Source organism: Falco punctatus, assembly GCF_963210335.1.
Source record: "Falco punctatus genome assembly, chromosome: 3".
Lineage (NCBI taxonomy): Eukaryota > Metazoa > Chordata > Aves > Falconiformes > Falconidae > Falco > Falco punctatus.
Window position 1 is genome coordinate 61,649,322 of NC_137582.1, and position 26,288 is coordinate 61,675,609.

Sequence of the window (26,288 nt, forward strand, 5' to 3'; positions counted from 1 at the left end):
TGCACCATGGTTCAGAGTTCAGTTCTATTCCACAGTCTGAAAGAGTCTACTTTAAAAAAAAAAAAATATCTTGAGTTGTACTGCTCGAGACATCTGAACCACTTCTCTTGTGGTTTTATATGAAAGAGGGATATAAGCTACAGTTGCTTTGGGAATCCATACTTCAGACCTTTGACTTCTGTGAGTCTAATTTCTCAATCTGACTATTCCATTAAACATATGAATTGAATGAGGCTATAAACACCTGCAAGTAAATGTCTTAATTGTTATGTCAACAACATAAGCATGTATGGATGGTTTTTTAAATGGCATGAAGGACCAAATCTTCCACCAAATATCTTGGAATCTAACTACACAAATGAAAAACTTCTTGCCAAGTCTTGCTTAAATGTAGCACACTTACTTTTATTACAAAAAGAGAGAACTGAATTGCCAAGGTTTATTTTTCCTTCTTTAAGTGATGTCATTAAACTATACCGACAGGGGTGGTAGGAGCAGGGGAACCCGTGTCCCCACTCTGCAGCCTGCCTCTGGTAGCGTCTGCCTGTCTGAAAGTCAAGAGCACCTGGACACCGGTCTGCTCTCCGTCAGCCTCGGTGCCCTTGTGTCGGTGATGCTGGCTGCCACAGCAAAGCTATACACCACGCTTTCATCCGTAGCGTGGTAGGGTTAAGAAAGGACAGGTGCAGCGCAGAGTCCTTGTCAGCTACGTGTATGTGCAGCTGCATTTGTTACCTCAAATAGTCATTCCCCATCTCACCTTCTCTAAAGCTCTTGCTCCTCCAGTTTCCTCTTTACTGTGGCCTCTTTTTTGTGGGGTTTATATGAGTTAGGGGTTATACCTGCAAAAATACGGCTGTTTTCATCTGTTGATTGAATTCAACTACAGTCCATGGGAAACAGGTTTCTGAAAGTCATAAACTAGAGTGTTGGCTCAGGCTGACTCACAGTGTCTGAATCTTGGTGAAATGCAGCCAAATCGTGCTGTTGATTAGGAACAACAGTCCTTGATCTATTTTGATCTGTCTTGATGGGTTTCATGAGCACAGGTTGGGAAAACTGATGAAGGAAAAAAAAAAAAAAGGCAAAAAAAAAAAAAAAAAGCTTCAGTTCATAGTCAGCAGCAAGATGCAGTGTACTGAGAGCTGGCTAGACTCTCTGCTTTGTGGACTTTCCAGATGAATTTGTAATAGCAAAGGAGGAATGTTTTTGGAAATAGGTATTGCCAGCTGAAACAGAAAACACATTTCTGTAAACACCAGTGGTTGCATTTGATTTTTTTTCTCAGAATTAAACTTGATATTTTTTCTTTAACAGTCCCTCATCGCTGGTCACCCTTGCATCATTTTTCCGTATTACCTGTTGCCATAGTATCCAAGTAATGATGCCAGCATGATTTGAGATGAGTGAAACTGCACGTTGCTGTGTGTTTACCTTTAACTTGGACAATGAGAACGTAATGGAAAGCTGCACCAGATGTCTAAAACTAGCAGGACTGAGAACTGTATTTGGGTGAGGGTATTCACATGCACAACTTTAGGTCTATCCTTTAGCTCCCTCGTTAAACAGTTGGGCTCCTTGTGTGGTCAGTGGAGAGGGATGCCCCAGTTCAGAGCATGCACAAGCTGGCAACCTGCTTTGCCCTCAGCCCGAACATAGGTGTTAAATCACTGTTCTTTCCTCAGCATATATTTAAGTGGGGTGTTGGTGGGTTGTTTTTTTTTTGGTTTTTTGTTTGTTTGGCTTTTTTGGTTTTGTTGGTTTGTTTTTTGCCTTGTTTTCATAGCCTTACTAGATCTTTTTGTGCTAAATGAAAAAAAAAAAGTGTGGCTTTATAGAACATATTTAATAACTTTGTTTTCTCCTCTGAATGCTTTATCTTACTGTTGTTCTTGTGCATATTCTGCCTTGGAGGTGATCCATATTTCTTAAAATACTTTTCCCTGAGAGCAAACACATAGCCTGCATGCACGTTGAGGGATGGAAGGTGGTTTGTCTTTGTGGCCTCTAGGGATGTGCAGAGGAGACAAAAAGGCTCCTTTTCATTTTGTCCTCGGGGTAGTTTGTTCCCTTGTGCCAGAGACATGGGATGTCACTGATGGACTTCCCCATCTGTTGCTACATGTAGTTATGATCTGTGCTGCTGCCAAATGACAAAAGCTTTTCTTCAATGAGTGACTGGCAGAATATGTGTGTGTGTTAATTCCTCTGCCTGTTTCATTGCATTTATTCAGTTCCTGACCTGCAAGGCAGAAAAGCTCTTTCCTGAGTCACTAAACCCTAGAATAGGTTACTCTTTCAGGTTGGTTAGGTACTCAGCCTGCTCCTCCAAATCCATTCATCCTTTTCCCCATAGCTCATACTCTTGTAGTTGGGAGTGAAGGAAACCTCAACATGCTGTGCTGAGCTGCAAGGAAATGCTCCGATGTATTTGCTCAGAGGCAGCTGGCTGGGAAGATGCCCTCTTCACTGCTCTGCATGGCTTCAGTTCATGTCAAGGAGCTTAAGCTCAGTGCATGGGTATCAACAAGCCTAGCCACAGGAAAAAAAGAGGACTGTACCTTAGATTGTAGGAGTTGAAATTGGCTTCCCCAGGCTACAGCCAGGACAGTCAGTTCAGAGGTAATTCCTACAGAGCTCAGCAGAAGGTGGCACCCTCTCTTTGGGGTTGACCACTTTGGCTGGTGCCTGCAGCCTCTGCCCAGGGCACCCTGTCTAAGTGCTCAGCGCAGGGAGCACCTCCCTAGATGTCTTTGGGAGGAGAGCCAGGGCCATCCACATCTGTGCTTGGTCAGCTGAGAAGGGAAAGGGTGGCTGGGTGCTGCAGCACAGCAGACTCAGCGTCTGTCAGAAACCCTCACAAAGACCAGTGCCCTTCCTGTCATTTGGACTCTGACCAAGACCACCAACATTTTTGTAATTTTTTTTTTTTTTCAGCTGAAAGTAGTTGAAGTAGCTACATAAATCCCACAGCCCTGGAGGATTGGCTGTGGAGTCTGTCTAGGCAGAACAAGCAGAAGAAATATTACTTCATCAACAAAGTACTAAGGATATGTTTTGAATCCACACATCATGAGCTAATTACCAGATGGGCTGAGTACTGCAAAAGAAATAGCTCAGATAGATAAACATCAAAAAGGATGATTCAAAAAGCCATCTGAAATGCATTTTGTCTCCTTGCTCACATAAATGACCTTCAGTCATTTGGTTTTGCATCGCTGTACTTTTTGCTCTGTTCGATTTCCTCATTTTTTTTCACAATATCTTTTACTAGGGCTGGAGTATAACAGCACCATTTCAAAGGAGAACCTTTGCTCCGTGTCTCCCAGTGCCTCATCCTACTGTAGGAGTGGGAGCCTGCCTGTGCCAGGGATGCCTGGGGCTGGAGATGGGCTGGAGCCACTGGGGAGGAGGCTGGGCTTGCTGGTGCTGGGACTCTGCAGCGGGGCCCTGGCAGCTGTGAACTCATGCAGATTTTCAAGGGGCAGTGAAGAGGATCTGAGAGCTGGCACATGTGAAACTTGAAGACAAGGGACAGGGAGCCCAGCAGCAAAAGCCACATTGTTCTCATTAGGCAGAAAGAAGAGAGCAAGCAGAGTCAAGCCATGCAAAATGACATTTTTTGTCCTGTAGGTGCTCCTTTGAAGCAGACTTAGTATACTTTATTTGGCCTGCAAAACAATTGGTAGATAGAAGCATTCCTTGAATCTTTTTTCTCATCTAACTATTTCTTCCTTAATCTGTTTTATTTTTTTTCCCCTTTCCCTTTGAATAACAAGGCCAAAACCAGTTTCATCTGTATTTCTGGTCATCTCTAAAGTCATCAGCAGTGAGCACCATGTTTGTGTTCAGCTGACGGTGAGCTGTGGACTAAAAATAAAAACAAATGAAAGCATTTTGCGTATCCCATCTGCCTTTCTACAGGCCAGGTAACATGGTGGTGTACCAAGCTTAGAGTATCTGGAGCTCATCCTTATTTTGTGACACTTTTTGAGGGCAAGTATTTTGGACCTTTAGAAGGGTAGAATCCTTCACCTTTGAAAAGGAGGAAGGCACTGTCCAGTTTTTGTCCATGTGCTTCCTTTTGAAACACAATGAGCTTTACAACCGGTCTTCTTTTTTCTCTCTCTGATCTCCCCTTCTCTCTCCTTCCCACCTCTCCTCAGTGTTGGTTAAAATGGAGAATTTTAATAGCTGGGTGAATATGTAGTTAATACACTGCCTTGACCTCCAAAGCTTAGCCTCAACAATGTATTTTGAGATCTCAGCTGAAAAGGTTCATTAATATTTTACTGCATTACCTCACTCTTGCTGCCACAACATTAAAAATGTGCTTTCCCTGAATGTTTGTTACAGGAGTCTGATGGTCACATCATCATGAGCTGTCTGTGCCTGCTGGCAGCTCCCTCTTCTGCATGGGCTGCAGGAGCCAGCAGCTTGAAAAATTAATGAGAAGTAATACAGCAGTCCTGTGTGGCTGAAAAAGAAGACACACATACACATGCACAATGTCCATGTATGTGTGTGTGTTTGATGTACATGCTGCTGCCTCTTGAATGTACAAGACCAGATGCTGAAGTTGCATAGTAGGTGTCAGCAGGCATCCAGCAATGCAGCAACGTGCACCCCAGCACAGCTGGGCTGCCTCAGGCCCTGTGAAAGTGTAAAAATCCTCACAGTAAAACCAGATTCCCTCTGAAAAAGGGTACCATCTCACCAAAGCCTTTGAAGGAGGTTTGGGTTGCAACCAGAGCACTTTACGCTAGCAGGAAATCCTCATACGTTCGAACAGTTGTGGTACCCCATACCTGGTGGTGCCACAGGCAACAAGAAAGGAGCAGGAGGAGGAAATGAAAGGACTACGTGTGCTGTTACGGGTGAAGGGAGGCAGGAAGAGATGGCCACAATACCTCTGAGCCATGTGTGTGATGTCTGCCCCTTTAGATAACCAGCCCTGGCCTGGGCTCGTGATTTGGTGAGTTCAGAGCCTGGGCAGGGGCAGGGCTGGGGTTTTCATTTCGTGCATTTTGCTGGTTGCAAGCGTATAGGTAATTTCTGCATACTGAGGAGAGAGAAAGATGGTTTCTTTCATATGGGAATAATTCCCCAGTTATTACTGAGGGAGGAAACTCTGCAGGTCCAGCTAGTTTTCTCTATAGTAAAATATTGTTTTCATTAGATTTTTGTTTTAGTAACAGCTTTAAGTAGCAGTCAGTGGAACTGGCCTTGGGAGGTGCCTGTCAGGCCAGGAAAGGCAAGGAGAGGTGTTTGGTGACCGCTTGCATGGCTTTCTACTTGTGCAGCACATCTTTCAGGCAAATCTTGAAGCTTTGTTGTGAACGCTTTCCCATACCATGAACTTTATCAACTTGAAACATAGGATTGAAGGACTTCCTTCAATCATAGGACTCTCCTGGAATGATTCTGAATACTGGTTCTCCTCCAGCTCTTTTTCTGCTGTCCTAAGGCTCCACCTTAACTCCTCATGTGCCCTACAAAAGGCTGTAGGAGAAGCCCTTCAAGCACCGTGGAGCAGGGCTGTAGTGCACGCATAGCTTCTGCTCCCTTGGCCACTAAATGGGGAGTCTGCCTTTCCTGTTGCACGCTCTTAGGTTGCTTTGCTCTTGCTTTCCCTGAGCTTTTAATAAAACTTTAGATTTCCTCTGTTTTCCTTCCTCTCAAGAGAGAAGCAACAAAAAAGTGATCTAAAATAGCCCCAATGCACACTGGGTAGAAACACCCTGTAAATATTGCAGGATGCCATGCAGAGCAGTAGCAGTTTTGCTCTCCAGCATCGCTCAGGGATTGCCCAGTTTAGCAAGTCAGGGAAAACTGTGAATGCTTCGATTACACAAACACTGGGAGCTGAACAGTTTGCCTTGTCACACACACAGGTGGGATTTCTGAGATCCCTGGTGTTACTTTGTGGGCTGTGTTGTCACGGCAGCTGTCCTTGCACTCACTTGCAAACTAACACCACTACGTGCATATGCACACACCGTTTTCTAAATATAGCTGAGGAAAACATACTGCAGCTGAAATCTGCTTTTCCTCCTGTTTTCTGAAGTTGTGTCAGGACCACTGATGACTGTAACGAGGGAGGAAATGCATTCATAGGCTGGGAAAGAAAACCAGCAGGTTTCTTTGTTCGCTGTGGGCTGGGGAAATGAACAGTGGTGGTGATTCTGCTATCCTGCAGTAAATGAAAGAATCAGATGAGGCATTTTGGTTTGTCTCTTGGAATGTCTAAAGGTAAAGGAGTGGCCAGTATAAATGCTATTTTTTAGGTAGACATTGATTAAAACCATGTCTTAGGAGCGCAGGCTTAGCTTTTGCCTGGAGAAGCCTCCCTAGCCATTGCTTCTACCATGAAATTCAGTCCCAAATTCCTTAAGAAAACCCCTTTGATAAGTGTTTTTTTGTTTTTTTGATATTTTTTTTTCCCAGTGGAAATCAGAGAAAAGCGAGAGAATTAATTGAAGCTCCTGTTTCTCTTTGAAGGTGCTGGTGACACAGCTCTAATGCTGATGTGGCACGGTGCAGAGGCATGTGGACGCAGGCAACTTCTTCGAACGAGGCGCAGCTTCTTCCCAGGGCTTAGCCCCCCAGTCTGACCTTTTGGTACACAACTTGGCTTTTACTGTGAGCACAAGCTGCTATTGAGACACCTCTTGGAGCTGAAGTCCAGGTGAGTTTGTTGCTGTGGCTGCATGTGGTGGGTCCCTGCCGTGGGACCTGGGAAGCCCGTCCTGCACCCTCAGCATCCAGTCTGCTGAAATGTAAGCACTTTGATTTTAAGTGGTGTCTCTTTAAGCCGAGTTACCAGATAAATGATGGAAATGGGATATGACTGAAGCTTCATAAATATGACAGCGCCTTCTTGGCTATGCTGTTTCCCTCGTCTCTGAAAAAAACACTCTATTTGAAACAGCAGAAAATCTTTATTGAATTTGCAGTCAGCTCCCTACCACCTTACAATCGGCTGGTAAAATGCCCACAGGCTTCACGCAGGTGTCCTTGCTCTGCCTTGCCTATTAGGGCAGCATTGCACAGGTCGGCTGGACAGGAATAAATGGTGCGGACCCTGTGTTCCATAGCAGGGACCACTGAGGGAAATGCAGGGTGATGCTTGCCACTGCTACCACGTGGTTGCTCTAAGAACTGCTTAGCTGAAACACAATTTCCATAATACAGTGGAAAAATGAAAACTCAGCACTGCAGAAGCGAGTCAGGGCCGCCAAACCTGAGGCTACAGGAAACTGGATCATCTTCAATTTAGTGCTTGATGCTGCAGGAACCACCTGGGTTTGCAAGGAGAGGGGCAGCACGAGAACGTTTTCTGTCCGTGTGGTGCTGACAACTGTGATGGCTTTTTTACCCTTCTGGCTAACGAGTGCTGCCTCTCGCAAAGCATCACCTCACCGTTTACCTCATCAGAACACTGGGTAAAAAATAATGAAATAAAAAAGGAGCAGCTGCTTCAGTTTAAAAGGTGAGTTTGTGGGCAGGTGAGGAAAGAGAAAGCAGTGTTCAGCTCCGGGTGTCGGGCTTCTCCCCTGGCCACTCAGTCGAGTGCCCTTTCCCTAGGCAGGGGTGAAGCTAAGGTAGGAGCTGCTGAGGGGTCCATTTTCAGGGAGTTAGCATTTATTTATTTACTTGCAAGAGAGAATGGTAATTGGGGGTACCTTGGTGGGGTAATAGTTCACAAAGAATTATGACTTTTTTTGTCTTCTGACCCTGGCTGCTGTGCAGGAGAGTGAAAAAATGGGATATAAAAAGAGCAGCCCGAGCGTGTGGTGTGTGGCAAAGGCACATGGAAGCTTCAAGCACTCACTAGGAGCGGACCCCAGGGACACCCCCTTCCTTTTGGCACCTTATTTCATGTAAGAGAGCAGGCTGATCTGCTCAACAGCTGCCAGGCTGAGTGGTTGCTGTTGTCCTGATGCAGCACCTCAGTGACATTTACTGAAACCAGCCACTGCTTTCCAGGCCGCCGCAGCTGCCTTGGGAGCTCAAGCATTTTGGAAAGAGCACCACACACATCAGATAAAATCCCTTCTCAGCCTCCTGGCTCTCATGTAAAGTGAAGCGCCTGCACAAAGGTGATGGCCAAGAGCTCAGGAAATGCTCCAAACACTTCTTGGACTGAGTATTCACCAAATTTGTGAAGAACTCAGAGTAAAGGTGCCAGCATTAGCTCTTACCAGACTTGGCCTCCTTCATCCATGCCTGATTCTCCATCTTGGACCTTGAAACAGCCATGCCACTGTTTCCTGAGGAAGCACAGCAGAATCAGCATGTCCTCTGCCAGCGCCTGGAAAGCAATGTTTCTGCCAGCTAAACAGAGGAACTGTACTCTGGTGAACGTGTGCATCAGGCTGGTTGTATTAATCACAATGCTTTTAATATGTGGTAACCATAAAGTGATCTGTGTTTTGCAATTTTCTCCTTTAGTCTGGCCTCACAGCCGTGGTTATCTGCTAGCTAGCTTGCTGGGCCAAGGTCCAGGGCATCCAAAGAAGTGCCTGGTGGCCAAGCCACTTCCAGACTGGCCCTCTGATGAGGGCAGCAGAGCTGAGGGACTGCAGACCCTGCTTGCTGGAGACTTTAAACACACAGTGGCTTCCAGAGCAGAAATGACAAGTTGCCATGCTACAAAGGTGAGAGAAGGAAATCCAAATGAGTATGGGGAAAACCTCTGTTCACCTTGAGGGTGGTTGAGCACTGGGATAGCCCAGAGATGTTGTGACATTGCCACCTTTGGAGATTGCCAGACTGCAACTGGACAAGTCCCTGAGCAAAGTGATCTTATGTTGAAGTTTGTCCTCCTTTAACAGTACGAATGGTCAGAAAAGCATAGGTTCAGCACTCTGGCTTCCGTAGTCCAAGGGTAGTTTTTTTGGACTGTTGGCTTAGTTCAGCCTCACAAAGAAAGATTTTTGCTATTTCTTTTCACAAAAGCTGTGAGCTAGGTTGGAAATACACCTTTTGTGATAATACCATAAACATTGTTATTGCAGACACTGAGGGATAGGATAAGATGGATAGGATAGGATAGGAGAGACTAGACTATTTCAGTTCAAAGGGACCTACAGTGATCATCTACTCCCGACTGCCTGACCAATTCAGGCTGACCAAGTTAAAGCACGCTGTTAAGGGCACTGTCCAAATGCTTCTTAAACACTGACAGGCTTGGGGCATCGACCACCTCTTGAGAAAGCCTGTCCCAGTGTTTGGTCACCCTCTTGGTGAATAAATGCTTCCTCATGTCCAGTCTAAACCTCCCTTTGGCACAGCTTTGAACTTGCAGCTTCTTTGGAAACACTGAAATACCAAGTCCTGTAAAGGAAGTAAACCCACTGATGCTTATAAAACAAAACTGATTTTATTCTAAGTCTGTCTCTTCTTTTCTTACCTAGGCTTACACCATTGAAGAGCTGCTCCTGTGTTGAACAAAACAGGAAGGAGTCCTAAAACCTAGGAACTAAGCACAAGGATTTAGTTCATTGAAGTCTGACCTGGTAACCTTCTAAACGGCCATTTGATCCCATCCATCAAATTCAGTCCATTTGTATAGGTAAGGGCTTATGTTATCATCTTGTGAGCCATAATTTCTTGATTACAAGGGTGGAAGAGGGAAAACTGGACCTTTCTCTGGCACTGCTTAGCTCTGAAAAATTGGACACAGGGGATTACTAAGGTTTGTCTGTAAGTACAATTATTTCTGTGTAACTATACTGTTGCTTTGGATCTGATGACTGTATTCTGACATTTTGGAGGTGGTTGTTACAGCAGCCAATATACTGTCTTTGGTAAGCTATTTCGTCTCCATCAGAATCCTAAAGTCGTAACACAATTCAGGTTGTAGGGGACCTCAGGAGGCTTCAGGTCAAACCTCCCATGAAAAACAAGGCCAGTTACAAGTTGCTCAGGGCCTGTCCTGTCAAGTTTTGAAAACCTCCACGGCTGAAGATCCCATAGCTTCCCTGGGCATTTGCTCCAGTGTTTGACTATCCTCATTGTAAAAATTATTTTCCTTCTATTTAATCAGACTCTCCCTTATTGCAACTTGTGTCTGTTGCCTCTTGATCTATCGCTGTGCAGCTCTGCAGAGCTTGTCTCCACCTTTTCTGTACCTTGCAATTAGGTAGCTGCAGATACAAACAAGCTCTCCCTTTGGACTTCTTTTCAAGGCTGTACAAGCCCAGCTCCCTCAGCCCTTCCTTGCATACATGCCCTCCAGTCCTCTGCCAGACTCAGTCCAGTATGTGTGTCTGTCTGGCACTGGAGACCCCAAACCTGCATGTAGTTCTCCAGATGTGGTCTCAGAAGTGCTGAATAGAGGGGACTACAAGTCCTTTGGCTTTCAGCTGTGCTTTTGTAAATGCAGCCCAATATGCTGTTGGCTTTGTTTGCCTCGGGGCACACTGCTGATATACATGCAGCTACCACCCGGGTCCTGGTTCCTTTTATTGTAAATCTGTGCCCTACCCACCTGCCTAGTCTGAATTGCTGCGTGGGGTTAGTCTGCCTCAGGTGAAGGGCTTTGCATTTGTCTTAGTTGAACTTCATAAAGTACCTGGCAGCTCCTTTCTCCAGCATCTTGAGGTCTGCCTTGAAAGGCAGCCCTGCCCACCCTGTAAACAACTGCCCACCCCATGCCCCAGGAGGGCAGCTGACACAGGTTATCACAAACCTCCCCAGACCCAGATTTGGTGTGGTCCAAAAATTTGCTGGCAGTGCACGCTGTGATGTCCTCCAGATTGTTAATAAAGGCATTAGATGGTACTGGTCCCAGTATTGACTCCCTAAAGCATGCCACTAGAAACTGGCTGTCTGTTTGACTTTTGCTGCATGGTTGGGCTCAAAGGATGGTCAGCAGCAGCATGGATCTCACCTGTTGTTGTAGTTAGCTATTCAGTTCGTGTCACCAATTTGACTATATGTTGTGTTAAAAAAATAAATAAAAAAACAACAGAAGAATCCTTTTATTTTCAAAGTTTGATCAATCCATGAAAGAAAGAGCAGCACATTTCTGCAAAGCCAAAATAACTGTACAGCTCATTCTGCAGATAGATTTTTCTCACCAGAAAGGAAGTGCCTCTGAAAGAAAAGGAACCAGGAAGGGAGCCAGGACCAACTGTGGCCAGCATGGTTCTGCTGGCTGGTACCTTTAGAAACACATTACAGCCTCTACACTTCTCCTTCCAGCGTTGCTCTCCTTAAAAATCACTGAACACCCAGGTGAGGATCCATCTAACCATAAAGGACATTTTAGCATCCCTGTTGGATCCTACATCAGGGCTGCCCTGTATATTTTGATTTTCATTCACAAGTCCTGTGGAAGAAATGGAGAAAAAACTCTCCACCAGGGGAATGCTGCCTGGATGTATGAGCAGCCACCTTTCCATTACACTTTGGAGGAAATCAGGTTGTCTTCCAGTGAGTTCCAGTCACCAAATTATTTTATTGTTACAATATGATGAAGCGATTTCTATTTTGTGCACTTCATGGTGCTCAAAATGTTAGTTTTCACAGTATAGAATGGTTGTGACAGCATTTGTCATGGAAGCACTCAGCAGAGTATGTTGAAACTTCATTTAGTTGTGCTGTTTTATGAAGTTCTGCAGTAAAATGTGCCAGCAAATTATGTTGTATTAGGTTTTTTTTCCGGTGATTAACTAATCATTCATATAATAAATAGCAGCTAACTACAAGAAAGAGATTTATTTGTCACAGAGTTAGAAGAATGTCAAACTTTTCCCATTTCATGTAAAAAGGCAGAGGAAAAAATACTTCTAAAATGACTTTGCAACATGTGCTTTATTTTAAGTCATTACTGAATCAAAACTACACAGTATACCCTTTTAACATATCTTACCCACCGAATGATTTTTTTCTCAATATTTGTTTTTAACATGGAATGAAACCTACATCGCAATTGTAAATTTTCATGCTACAATGTTCTCTAATGAGCCATTTGTGTCACTAATAATAGTAATTTAAGAAAAAGGCCATTTTTGAAGCTCATACGTATGTCTATATTTGGGAACTTAAAAAAAACCCGTCTCAGATGTAAAAATGTGACTTGGAATATGTAAACATTTTTGTATACCTGAAACACTGGAAGAAGAATTTCAGCAAACAGCAAAACAATGGTTGCCTTAAATCATCGAAATGGGAAAAAGCATGTCATGGGGAGCAGAGAGAAGCACACACTATTCAGTCTTTAAAGGGTTATAAGAAATGACATAGCTCCTTAGGTCACTGAAATCACTTTCTTTTCTCATCTAATGGAAAGCAGTAACTTTGAAGAGAATGGCCCAGCAGAACACCCCAATAATTCACCATAATTATTCTAGCCATTGGTTAACCTTGACGAACTGCACCATAATTATTCTAGCCATTGGTTAACCTTGACGAACTGTCAAGTTTCAGTTGCTTTTTTTTTTTGTTTTTCCTGAGAAAAGTCATTGATGTTTGGTGGAAACGTCTTCCATGACTGTACAAATAAAATAAGGCATTTAAAGAGATTGTTACTGGTTTTCTTTTTGCTAACAGAGGCTTGTCCACAGTGTCCTTTGTACATCAAAACCTCTGCTTTTCTACAAATGGGTATGGCTAGAATGTCTTCAGTTCCCACTGTGGCCCTGGGTCTTGGGTGTCCTGAAGGCTAGTCAGTGTCCCATTACTGTAGCTTGAAAGTCAGTGATGTACAACAGCATATTGCACAATCCAATCCGTATGGCTCCAGGAAGGGTTAAGAAGGTACACTGGAGTCATCTGTGGGTTCACTCCTTTCTTTTCTCTTTAAGTTGTAACGATTGTCTGGAAAATGAAATTAGCCAGACAAAGATGCAAACTTTTTGTTGATTAAATTACAAAGCAGTCCCCAGATTGTAGAGGAGTGGCACATTAAAAACAACAAATCATCCAACCTTCTTCACCGTTGATCCTTAATTTGAAAGGCAGCATGGATTCCTAAGGCCGTAGCTTCCAGGACTCCGTCAGTGAAAAATCATTGCTACCTAACTATAAAAGGCTTAGCTCTTAAGAGAATATTGTGCTTTTTTTATTTTTCCTTTAAAATTCAGATGAAATCAACTTGATTCGCAGTGTGACTCCAAAGAGATCAGTTAGTTTTTTCCCTAGTCCACTTGATCATAGTCTCTGGTGAACGATACAGGAATATCAGTTTGGCATACAGATCTTCTTCTAGTTCCAGTTCGCCAGTCTCTCGCACTAAGAAAATGTCAGTACACAACTTCAAGATTCGGTCTACGTTGGGTAGCTCCTCAAACATGATGGAGTGAGAGATCCCACTGAAAAATTCGCGGACGAACTTCCCTATCACCAGGACAACTGAGGCATATAGTCCCATGATGCTGAAAAGAAAGGAAGGAAAGAGCTCAAATCATGCCTTGAAAAAGGGTCAGCCAAGTGTGAGGGAGCTCATCTACAGGGCTAAGTGAAGTCTGTCAACCGAGTGAACATTAATTTCTAATTAGGATCCTGTTTCTGCTGTGCTGCAGGATGAAAGAAAATAAGTTCTCTTGAACACAGAAATCTGGGAACATAAACAGCTGAGGCTGCTGACTAGTTTAACCCCAGCTGCTGATGGTCTTACGTCCTGTCTGCTACAACTTGAAAGTCACAATGGGAAGTCTGACAAGTGCTGGCTGCTAAAGGTAAATGATCCGTCAGGTTTCACATCTAATATTTTTTATTAACATATGTAATAATTGGTGACAGACTAATGTTTATCTGTCCTCCCCTGATAATTCTCCTATGAGGCATTCTCCAAAGTGCCAGGAGGCAATGTCTCCTGCCTTCCTCTGTCTGTGGAGATGTATTTCATAACTGTTTCACACCCAGGGTCCTGGATACAGGACTGGGAAGGTCAGAAAAACTGTGCAGAGTTTGAGCAGAACCTGACCTGTAGTTAAACAAACATCTTTTGAATGATTTTACTTCAACAGGAAATTGGTGCAAAGGGTGCTTCTGCCTTTTTTCCCACTAGAGAGGAGGTATCGAGGGTAATACCATTCCTTACAAATATGAAGCCTTCTACAGATAACGTTAATAGACATGAATTTGAAAATCTCACAAAACCCCTTTTCAAAGTGTTGTAATGTTCAAACAATACAACAACAAAAAAGAAATAAAACTGCAAAACCATCAAATGAAATCACCTCTACTTCTATCTTATCTACATTATTTTAATTTTACATAGAGATTCCTTCTTACCCATAACCAGCCAAGAATCCGAGGCTTGGTGGACTGACTTTATCACTGAATATGAAGAGTTCAAGACTCTCTTCAGATGTTTTGTATCTTTTTCCAAGCTGATTCAAAACCCACCACTCACGAACTCCCTCATCGGACACATTTTTGACCAGGGAAACTGTAATGTTTTCCCATCTGCAGTCTATTGAAAAAAAGAAATGTTAATATATATATACCAAGAATTGCAAAAGTCAAACTGTTTTGATTCAGATACTTCAAACATCTGCATGATAAAATGACTGAGAAATGTAGGAGTAAAGGTTTGTTATAATCCTAAAAATCATTTTAGTTATTTCTGTACAAAAGTACAATATCAAGACTTTTGTGGTTCTCCTTCTGTAGATCTCATCTGAATGTGCATTAAATCAATAAAATGTTTTGTATCACCTACATTTTCTTCTGTACAACTGTCAAATCATTTCATTATTTTCAGGCCACAGTGTCAATGATAGTCAGCATGCCTGTCTTTCAGACCTAAAGACAGACATTTAAGTTGGAGGAAGAGTGGTCAGCTTCTATGTGTCAAAGCGAAACTATCACTGTAAATTATTTATGTCTTGGTATAAAAGATGCTATACTTTTATATCAAGAAAAGCACACTGTCCTATTATGCACACTGATCACACAGACAGGAGGTGAACTCTGGCCCTCCTGATTTCTGGGAAACATAGAATAGCAGTGTATACATTAATTAAAGTCCTTTTGAAGAATCTCACGTTAATAGTTCTTTAGGATAGGACCTGACTAATGACGGTGTAGCACTTGTAACTTATTGCTACTCACAGAGCTATGCTGAACCTCAGGAATTATTTTTCCTAATTAATCTAATCATGCTCGCTAAACCTTGAACAGTAATGTACTACATAGTACTACTACTACGCCCGAGTGCCAAATTTAACCTCTGTCAAGCAAAGTGTTCTTAGATAAAGACTTGTTCCTACTTTTCCAACCCAACAGATATTTCAAATGCATGTATGTATGTTTGCACGTATTCTGTATGTTTGTGAGTACCTGTATGCATTCTGATTGGGTAATAGCCCTCTGAAATTCAATGATTTAGCTAAACTGGATTCTTTGTAGCCAATACGGAAGGAACAGTGGAAAAAAAATATCATTCATTGTCACTATTTATGCCGAAGAGCTACATTTGCAGACCTGTGGCACTACTGACTGTAAGCAAGCAGGGAGATGCAGAGAAGTGATGCTTGTCATCACTTGCTCAGAAAACAATGAAAAGCAGTTCCTGAAAGCAGACTTGAAGGGAAGGTGCCAGACTTCATCCTTAGGAGTCCTTACTGTTAAATACAAAGCTAAAATACATCCAGATGCATTTTCTGCCTTAAACTGTATTACTTCAGAATGTCTCCCCAAGCTTGCAGGCATCAGGTAGAAACCACTGCAAGTGCATTTCAGCCTGAGGTGCCCCATAACAGCTCAGTGAATGTGCAAGTGTGAGTGCTGTGTTGCACTTCAACCATACTCTGCTTTCTATGGTCTGGACACATACCTGTCAATAGCTGCTTTATGGGTTTTGCCAGAGAATCACTAGGAGCCTTGATGTAGTATGGGTACACTGTCTCTAATGTTCTGGAAAAAATGAGAAAGCAAATATTTCATATTTTTATACCTCTAAAATAATTTAGAAATGACTAACAGGGATCTACACAGTTCCCGGTAATTCTTGGCTTAAGCTATGATTTTATAGTGTTCAGATGTCACATCTGAAAGGTAGCTGGATTTATTAACTATGTTCTGTCAGTACTTCAGCAGGGAGCTCCATCCATAATGTTGCCATTCACACGCCATGAATCCCACACACCTGGGGCATGTGTGTTTGCAAGGAATGTAGACTTTATATTTTGTTCCCATTTTTAACAAAGCTGCTTTTATAGTCAGCTATACAAACAGCACAAAGAAAGGCAACACACCACCAGTAGTACACAAGCTAGAAAAATATGTAGCTAGAAAAATATGTGGTGAGAACAGTTATTACTTTAGACTTGCAAGATGTTTCGATAATAACACCTGAAAAGCGTGAGAATTTTTGCCAGAATCTTTCATCAGGAAATATTTTCACAGTTTGCAGGAGGATTTCAAACTTAAAAAGAAAGATGTTTGTAAAAGTTCTTCCATTGGAGTAAAAAATCAGATCACTTTCAGTGGGAATAAGTTACCAGCATCCAGAGAGAAAGACATTTCATTAAAAGCAGAGATACTTTCCTAGCTTTTTCCTCAAATGACTGAACAATTCTAGGGGAGGAGAGCTCTCAGGGAAGTCCTGTGATGCTCAGCTATATTGCATACACCAGGCTGCGGAAGAACAGAGGTGGCCAATTTAAACCCCCTCCTGATCACTCCAGCAGGCCCAAAAGATAGGGAAGAGCTCAGCAGCTAAGTTGTCCCAGCAGAGGTGGTGGCAGAAAGCTCCCTGCTGAAGTAGTCAAATGGCTACTAGCTGCCACAACCACTTTTTCTTTATGACGAAGTAAAAAAAGGATTAAATCAACAATATTATTGCAACATGAGCAAATGCGGGTATATCTTCTATGTTACTGTTTGCCTCCTGCAAAGAGAGAATTACAAATTAATTACCTCTTCCTGCAAATGAGCAAAATCTACCCTCCTTGGCACTACATCACCTTAGGAAATATTCCTGTACCCTCACACAACAGAAAAGTAGAAGAGGCATAGAATATTTTTTAAATGTGATGATCAGATGTGCAACAGCAGTCTGTCTGGATATACAAGTGTGTGTGGGTGCAGAAAAATAGCTTTGCACAGAGAAGACTAATTTCATTTCCACCTACTAATAGATATGAACCTCTCAGAGATTTCACTTATCCCAGCTGGTCTCAGCTTTAACTTTTCAACTCTTGTGGCCACAAATCAGATCAGGTGGCCTTCAGGGATGACATGTTGGCTTAGCAGTATTTAGAGACTACTGCTGTAAAGTAATCCCCCGCGAGCAGGTGGAACAGGAAGAGCCAGACTCCTTTCAAATCTGAAGAGGCACCACTGCTGTTAATGCTATAAGGCTATATCCACAGAATAATGTTTGATACTCATATGAAGAGCATGCTCTTTCTGCCTTGTGAATTTCCATTACAGGAAAAGATCTGATGTCAGAAACAACTGTAGATGTTACCCTTTCACCGCAGTGATTTAAAGCTTCCTTGCTAATCTAATACTATTCAAGAATAACAATGAGAAATACGGTCTGGATGGCTATTTAGAACAAAGAAATCATCAATACAACAGCCTCAGATCATCTAAGCTGAAGTAACTCGAAGAGTTTAACTGTGAATTCACCATAACAAACTTGTGCTTATCCAATAAATCAAAGAAAAGTAGCTAATAGCTTCACCATGCTTGCTGGTGGTGTTCCAGTGTTCGTAGTCTTCGTAGCCTGAATTTATCATAGGAAATAAGCTTTTAACCTTAATGTTACTATTATGCTACTTCAATGCTGTTGGCCTTTGTGAACAAGGCTCCAAAGCTATTAGAGGGAGGATGGATGGGCAGGCAAATGATACAGCTGCACAAGCCTGACCTCCTTAGGAAATTAGGTTTTAAAAGGGAAGCTTTGCATATAAATAGGCAAAGAAAATAACTTACACCTTTTCCAGCTGCTGTCCAGACATCATTGTAGCAATCTCTCTTCTGGTGTTCTCTCGTAGACTAAAGGTGAGTTTATCTGATGCTATTTCGGCTTTGGCACCAAGGGTGAGATTTCTGTTGTAAGTAAAAGGGAAGACACATTGTCAGCCTACGAGGGCATAACCTAAACCAGGGGTCCTCAAACTTTTTAACCAGGGGGCCGGCACACGGACGAAGTGGCAGGCAGCCATCTGCGGCTGCTTGGTTTCCCCCCCCAACCCCGGGCGGGGGGGTTCTTTAAATACCGGGGGCCGGACTGAGGACCCTGGGGGGCCGTATCCAGCCCACGGGCCGTAGTTTGAGGACCCCTGACCTAAACATTTGTTTGCTGCACACTAAAGCTAGTTGTCTAACTAGTCTTAACTGCACTGACCATGGCTATCCCAGTCTTTGCTAAAGCAAGCATCATGCTACCTGTACCTGAGATGGTGTGTTTTCCCACAAAGGCCATGCAGCTGCCTTAAAGGTATGTTTTTCTCACTGGCAATGCCTTTGTATGTATTACAGGACAATGATGGCAGATTAATGCCATTTTGCTCATTAAAACAGAATGGGAAAGAGTATTTTCTGTGTCAGACAAGCTAAGGATGCTGCAGCCAGCTACAGCTTCCCAAAACCCCACCTCTGCCCAGCAGAAACCTGTGGCTAACAGGCTGACAGGACCCCCCTGCCTCCCCGAAGTCTTCGCGCCAGCTGCAGAACACAGCTGGGGCAGGATCAGCCTTCACACAATGCCTTGTGCCATGCTTTGCTCTCAGGATGCGGCAGCTGGGTGAGGGCAGCTCCTGGGCTGCTGGGGGCTGCAGAGAAACATCCCCTGCAGATGATGTGCAAAGGCAGAAAGTGTGTACACTGCCTGAGCGACACAACAGGCTCATCTTACAGCTGCTTGTGGTCTCCTGGCCTAGATGAAAGACAGCAGTTTCCCTTTAGGGAGAAAACGTGGAAGGTCGCTGTGGTAAGTCTTAACCACTTTCAGTCATTCACGGTCATAATGTAATCCACAGGATGTAATTTGAGGGTGAAAAAGGTCTCTTTCAACTAGTGTATGAATGTTTGTAGTTATGCAAGCATATGAGCAAACTGAGTAGTAGTATTAAAAATTAATATAAAGTTCAGAAATGATGGAGTGATGTAATTCACTAGCTAATACCGCATGCTTCCAGGAAAAAAAGGGGGGGTCAAATAAAGTTGAATTAAGGTTGCAGATTCATTACAAGCCTGTTGTTCAATGTGGAAGGAATGATCCAGTGAGTTCAGAGCTCCCACAGTGATTCAGCTGACCTTCTTGTGCACAGTCTTTTGCTGAGGATTGCTATAACAATGCAGTGTCTACTTCCAACAAAACAGGTAGGTACTGGAGCTGCAAAGCTACTTAATTTCCATGGAGTGATGACTTAATTCCAATTTAATCCAGCAGTCCACAGGGATCCCAGCTGGCAGACGGTTGCCAACAAACCACCTCGGTGACTGGGTGTGCTCTAGCCTGCATGCAATTACTTTACATTCTAGGCTGCCTCTTGCAAAAACTTCATTGTAAAGTAATAGCTCACCGAGGCCAAAGGAATCGCAAGTAAACAGGCAAAGATCTCAACAAAATGGATCTGTGCCACTGTTATGCTATTTGCATAACAAAGTCTCCGAGTATATGTGTATTTAAAAAATAGTTTGTGTCAGTTCCAGACACTCTTAATAAGAGAGGAGTGCACTTCTGTTTTTATTTCCTCATAGTTTTCTGCCTTAACTAGGTTTAAGTATTCAGTTCCCATAAATGCTAACAAGATGGTTGTTTGGGGCAGTGTATTTGAACATCTCCATCTAAAAATGGATAAAATGTTCTTATTTTTCTCTCCTTCCCCTCAAGTCCCATTGAAAACTCCACCCTGCCTTTTTAAATAATGTACTTGGAAGGTTCCACTTCCCTTTTTATTTTTTGAGAACTGCAGGCAACAAATGTTTTGCTGGGTAACAAAATCACTACTCTCTATCTCTTTCCCTCTCACTTTCAGGGTTTGTTGCTCTGCAGTACAACAGAATTTGCTGGAAAACTAAATGAAAAATGCAGCGTGGAAGTGTTCTGCTGAATGAACGCTTGGCAAATGATCCATCAGCCTCAGAACAGCCACGTTAATTACCTTTGAATGCTCCATGAAAGAACTACAGTGAACTCAGCTGAAAAATCCAGCAGTCCCTGTATCATTTTCTGTCTACTGGGAGGGCTGATGGTCCATAAAGAGTTTGAATTTCCCTCTAGATCTGCTAGAGTTATATCTTCTTTTCCATAGCCCTCTAGAAACTGCAAAGCAGCCTGTAGGTGCAAAAGAAGAAAACAAAATTTCCCAGTCACATTACCAATCAGGCAGAATTGTCAATGTTTGATTAATTGTAAGTGCAGTGGTTTGCATTGATTGTTTTCCTCAGTACCAACTGGGGCTTTAAATGGAAGGAGGAATAAATAAAGAATAGCCTAGCTAATAAGGCAAAACAAAAACAGCCCTGCTGTTTGAAGAATGATGGCCACATAGGCCACAGTGAGTCTGAAAGTTCATCAGGTAAACCTGTAGAGTCTACTTAAGTTGAAATTTTACTCTGTCTTATGTTAAGCACTTTTCTGCATCGAAAGAAGTCTGCAAAGGATAAGGCAACTTGAAAATCCAAACTTCCAAAGTCGATCAAGATTACAGTATTAATGCTATAATACATGGGCTATTTGGTAGGATCTAGCATTAAAAATTGTTAATTCTTGAATGGGCTAGAAGCAAGCACCTTTTTTAAAGTTATATCTGATCAAACCCCAGTTACTTTAGTAATGCAACAGTTATTACTAGTCCTTTTCCTATAGAAACTTCTGATAATTTTGTGCATGTTGCACCACAAAATAGTGAGACTATGTTTAAATGTTTTGACATTTTAATGTCAAAACTTTTCTAGGCCATAGACACTTTCTTTTCCCAGAACTACATGTCCTCACTAGGCGGTAAAAGCGTGTGTGCTATAGGAACAAGACAGGGCTTAAAAGTGCCAGCACTGCTGTGTCCCCACAGCGTGTTTGTTTTGGCAGCACACCAACAGCATCATGTCTCCTGAAGGTTTGTGTCATTTAGAGGGGAGGAAATTATTCAGGCAATAGGACAACTAGGGTTTCTGACTTCCATGATTTTGTGCAAAGATGTCTCAATTAATGGTAACTTGCCTTACCATAACCCAGCCCTGTTCTGACAAACGATCTGTCCAAACCTTTACTCATGCAATCCCTCTTTATGGAAACTGAAAAGGAAAAAGGCCTAAAAACCTAAAGATCCACCTGAGAAAAGTCTCAGGTAAAAGTTCTGTCCTGCCTTAGAAGATTGCCCAACTTGGTTACTGAGGAACCATAGCATGTAGTACTGAATGGCCCTGTTCTTGCTCACTGTACCCAGGCCTAAGCCTTTGTTGGAAATCACTGTACCAGGTACTAGAAATCATAAATTAGGTAGAGTTAGACATATAAATAGAAGAAAATGGTAACAAGCCATTTTCATGTACAAGATCCTGGCAGGGTCACTTATGAAAGAAAGTTGAAAAGTGTAACTCTGAGGAAGACCACTTGAGTGAGGCCGAAGGACAGAACGACCCTCTGAAAATTGATGCCAAGAGAAGACTCCGCCTAAACTCCAGCCAGGCCCCTCCTAGACTCTGCCCGTCATTAATATGCAATGAGATGGCATAATTACATGAATAATGCATGAGAAGACGTTGCAATCATGTATGTCAAATGTATAAATTAGCCTGCTTCACACCTGTACTTCGGAGAAAGTTTCTGTGGTGCGAACCACCTCCTCCCCTGCACAGAAAATAAATACCTTGCTGCTAAAGTACAAAAAGTCTTTTAGCAGTTTTCTTCATTCTGAGTTTTTTTGGCATCAAAACATCTTCAAAATGATGGCAGCGCTGCTGACCACTTACAACTACACAAACAAAGCTCAGAAAAGGCCTCCATGGAAACATGCACACATTTGTTAAGTAATGAGGTATTCTACATTTCACTTACAGTGTTACCCCTATAGCTTCCCAGAAACGCATTGAAACCAGTCTGATTCAAATCCTTGAGCTGACTCTGCTGAGCACTCATTGTAAAAATAGGCTGGGAAACAAAAGAACACAAACTTGTCACATTTACTTCGCATCAGCTGCTACATATGCAGTACAGCATCCTGTGCATCACAGTCCAAAACAATTATGGCACTCAATTCAACCGGAGAAGGTTACAATATTATTCCACTGAGAAGCAAGATACCTCCAATTATATTTACCATGTGGGCCTGTAGGCAGCTATCTCAGTGTACCTGATATAGGATAATTTATTCAAATTACACTGACATTAGATTATGGTTTTAACTTGAAGATGAAGGTATTATTTTACATCAGTGATAAACTGTGGTTTTAAACCCAAAAGGGATCATTTGTGGGAGTTGCCTGTTCTCTTGCATAAGGCAAGAGTTCAATTCAATGAAATGAATAAGAAATGGGACAAGGAAATAGTGCAAAAACAGAGTTTGCTTTTAGTCTTTCTTCTTTTTTACCTGATAACCTCCTAGAGTTATTGTGATTGATACATCTAGAGGCTTGTTGGTGATGCCTGCAACAGATTTGATTAAAGACATGAAGAGCAGTGGGAACCAGACAATACAAATCAGCAAGACGATAATCATGCCACCCATTCCATACTTCACAACTTTCTTTTTCTTCTGGCCTCTTGGTTGGGGATATCTCTGCAAAAGCAAACAGCAACATGGTAATGTCTCTTCTATCAGAGGTACGCTTGGTATGATTTGATGGGTGAATATACAACGATCTTAGGGCTTCCTATCTTCTGTGGTAATTTGCTACCCAGTGTCAGTCCAATTATTTTGAGATTTTTAGCCAAACCTGCACAGACACTGAATTTCTGGTAAGAGAGAAAACTGCCAAATGAACCCATGTCAAGTGTGTGTCTTGTGTGAAAAATATTGTAAACCTCCGTGGTTCACAACTATAAAGAAGGGAAAAAATTGAGTAAGATAATTTGAATTTTCTGTCTGAATGAATGCGAGTATGAGCTCACAGGAACCAAACATAAAATAACAGCAGCAACCGTGATACAACAATTGGTTCAAAAAACTGCTATTGGGAGTGACCCACTTGTATTTGTCCTTCCAAAAATTTTTCTCTCAAAGCTCCTTAAGACAGAATTACTGTCATAAAACTTGAGATGCTGCAAACTGTATTTGAGTGTGTGTATGGGGAAATGGTTTGCCAGCAACTGCCATGCACAATCAGTAGGACTGCCTGATATTGCACTACCTCCACATTCATTTCACACCTCACAAACAGTATTTCTAAGAGCTGTTCACAGGCTTGAACCAATCTGTTTCTAGTGAATCCCACGCCAACTGCATTTAAATGTTTAAGGTTTTGTTGCTGTTCCTGGTCTTGACACTGCTGATGTAACACCCTCCCCCTTTCTCAGCTTCTGAGACCAAAAGTGACTTTCCTTTTAGCCTTCTCTTTTCAAAGCAGATCACAGGGCATGTCTGTTCTGCCTTGTCCCTAACTTCCACTCTGTTATTGGCCTCATAGCTGAATACTTTAATAGCTTCACCATCCTGTAAAATGCCTTACTATTACTGCAATTTATTTTGGTGTATACTTCTATAGGATTTAATTCTGCACAGCGTTTTAAGATCCTGTCTTTCATGCACTGCATACTGCATGTGCCAAATAAAGAGGCACTGTATTGCACTGCACCTCAAACACACACCAGGAATCCGGCTTTCAGGAAATTGTTCTTGCTTTACAACATGAATCCATAAAGCCCTAGGAGAATATTAAATTTGTAATACAATGCTGTATTTAAAACAAATCAGTTACTTTTCAAAAGCAGTGTATCAAATAATTTGTCTTGCACTACAGAATACTGTTTTCATTAAAATATCTTATCAAGATCAGCAGGAGTATATTATTTGTCTGTATGAGATTAGTTCAGGCACCTTTAAAGATGTTACTGAACAGCTCAGACAGCCTCTAGCAGAGTACTTAGGCACTACTCAATGTGTGAGACAGACAGAGAGAATCAAAGTACCTTCAGCAACACTCATAAAGTCATGGGTAGTTATTTCACTACGTGGCATCAGCACACACATGTTAGCTTAGACGTGGAAACCTTCCCATGTCAGATCTGTATTACATACCATGCAGAGTGATCCTGTTGTAGTGTTAAAATGTGTAGCGAGATGGACAAAGTAGGACTGGATTATTACTCCTCTGACTCCTGAAGCCTCTGATGACACCCCATTCATGGCAGAAATGGAAGTCATATAGAAAAAGCCTATATGCAAGATTTGTGTGCACTTCAGCTCTGAGTTAATCTAAGTGACATGCTTGGAAAGTAATTGCCATTAAGAGACAGGATTATAGTAAAAGTAGTACGTCAGTAACACTTAAAAATACAGCCATTTCATTGCAGATGTACAATTTCTGACTGGTTGGGTCACTCTTAAAAGAATGTTTAATTTCTTTTTCAAATTGGCAAAATAAGCAAGCATATGGTTGCAATCTTTATAGCGGTTATAAGGAATCCAGAATTTGCAAGTTTAATTTGAACTGAAGCTTAAATGATTTAAAGAGACTGAAATTTCAGGCAGACAAATGGGTTTATCTGGCCTGCAGTTCAGTTCTGGATGTGCAGGGACTCGCCTGAGATAAAGGAGGCAGCAGAGTTCCCTCTGCAGTTACATGAACCAGGTGTCCCTGGGACCTACACTGTGGAGGCATGAGGTCTTCCTTCTCCTGACCTTCCTCTTCAGCTACAGTTTCCCTGCTACTGCAGGTTACTCATTTAGTTGTTATGGACAAAACAAGCCTGTGTGAGTACCAGGACTTTCAACCCGGGCGTTGAAACTCAGGCATGCAATTCAGCTAGCAGCCACATGCTTGTGAAGTTCACGCTAATGGTGGAAAAATCAGCTAGGCACAAAAGAGAAGCCATTTGAAGTTTCACTTGCTGACTGCCAACTAACACAAAGTACCCCACAGTCTGAATATTTCTGAACATAAATGCCAGGTGTATCTTCTAACAAACTGCCTTTATGATTGATTTCCCAATTATTTAGGGACTCATGATTATTTCTTCTCATTTCTGCATGGTGGAGAGGAGGCCTGTATCACTCATACGGGGCTTCCTTACTTTTTCTGACTCGCGCCAACACTTCAGGATGAATATATGAGCATAGATATCTTCAACACAGATCCAGCTGGAAAGACTGAGAGTGGTATCTGTCCAAACCCAGTCCATTACTGCTCTCAGCTCAGTCAAAAACGGAACCAGGCGGAACCTGAAGGGAGACCACAGCAGGTAACTCATCAGAAATGGGGGCTCACATTGAACAAGCACAATAAGCATACATATGACAAGAGGGAGTATTAAGTCAATGTTAAAATACAGTTTAATGGGAGATTTTGCAGCCACAAATAAAATCATATCCTGAGATTGCACTGCTAGTACTGATGTTTTGGGGGTGGTATCTGTTGCCATAGCTCATGTTCCTCTAGATCTCCTTGTTGAGCCATGAACACACTTTTGCATCATTATGCCCAGTAATTGTAATTGAGCCACTGACAGAATAGTATGAGAGAGACATTCTTGTATCCCCAAATCCCTCTGACCTGTGAGCAGAGCAGAGGAACATCCTTTCCACAGGATGGTGAGGATTTGTTTTATACCTCCTTACATCAAGTGGTGCACAGCTTTTTTGCAGTAGGTGGGCAGTCCTCAGCTGCCGACGGAATTGGGCTTTATGAGTCAGGGTTAAGCACCAGAAAGAGGTGAGCTAACAGGAAACCAACATGCATATAGCAGCTGTTCAAAACACATCATTCCCTTTAGTCCCACACTTTTCTGCTTGGCCAGGTCACAAAGACTATTTCACGCAAAGAAACCTTTCTTTTGTAACTTTTCCTAGTGGAATGCAACAAGCCCATACTGCAAATATTGGAAAAAGGCTGAAATTACTCCAGCTTTTTCTGTGAAATATGTATATAGTTCTAACAGGCTTAATCACAACATCATGGTAGCAGCATAAATGAAGGGTGGGGTATGCCTCACTAACACTACCTTTCACTCTGAGGTGATGCTGTGCCTGTTACTTGTTACCTGTTACTCCTAACTCCTGGGGAGTTTCAAATGTGCAGCACTTCTCAAAAGATACACAAAGGAAATACTCTTTGATGCATGGATATCATTTCTTATGTGTACTGTCTTTCACTTTTTTCCTCTCACCTGCTGAGGTAGACCTTGTAGACCTGCTCCAAAGATCTCTTTGGGATTT

At 42.4% G+C, this 26,288-nt stretch overlaps 1 protein-coding gene across 15 annotated transcripts in view; it reads right to left on the reverse strand.

Annotated features, from left to right (window-relative positions):
* Nucleotides 1-10,970: 10,970 nt before the first annotated feature.
* Nucleotides 10,971-26,288, reverse strand: part of PIEZO2 (piezo type mechanosensitive ion channel component 2) — a 314,755-nt gene continuing 299,437 nt past the window's right edge. For 14 of the 15 annotated variants that reach the window (XM_080379006.1, XM_080379005.1, XM_080379004.1 and 11 more), the window contains 8 exons: nucleotides 25,148-25,295; nucleotides 22,506-22,694; nucleotides 21,974-22,066; nucleotides 20,079-20,251; nucleotides 17,902-18,018; nucleotides 15,794-15,873; nucleotides 14,248-14,428; nucleotides 10,971-13,385 (listed from right to left, as the gene is read on the reverse strand). In XM_080379006.1, coding sequence (XP_080235132.1) covers nucleotides 13,133-13,385; nucleotides 14,248-14,428; nucleotides 15,794-15,873; nucleotides 17,902-18,018; nucleotides 20,079-20,251; nucleotides 21,974-22,066; nucleotides 22,506-22,694; nucleotides 25,148-25,295 — 1,234 coding nt within the window. In that variant the 3' untranslated portion in view covers nucleotides 10,971-13,132. Of the gene's footprint in view, nucleotides 13,386-14,247; nucleotides 14,429-15,793; nucleotides 15,874-17,901; nucleotides 18,019-20,078; nucleotides 20,252-21,973; nucleotides 22,067-22,505; nucleotides 22,695-25,147; nucleotides 25,296-26,288 lie in introns of those variants that run through there. The other variant, XM_080379001.1, reaches the window with a different exon arrangement.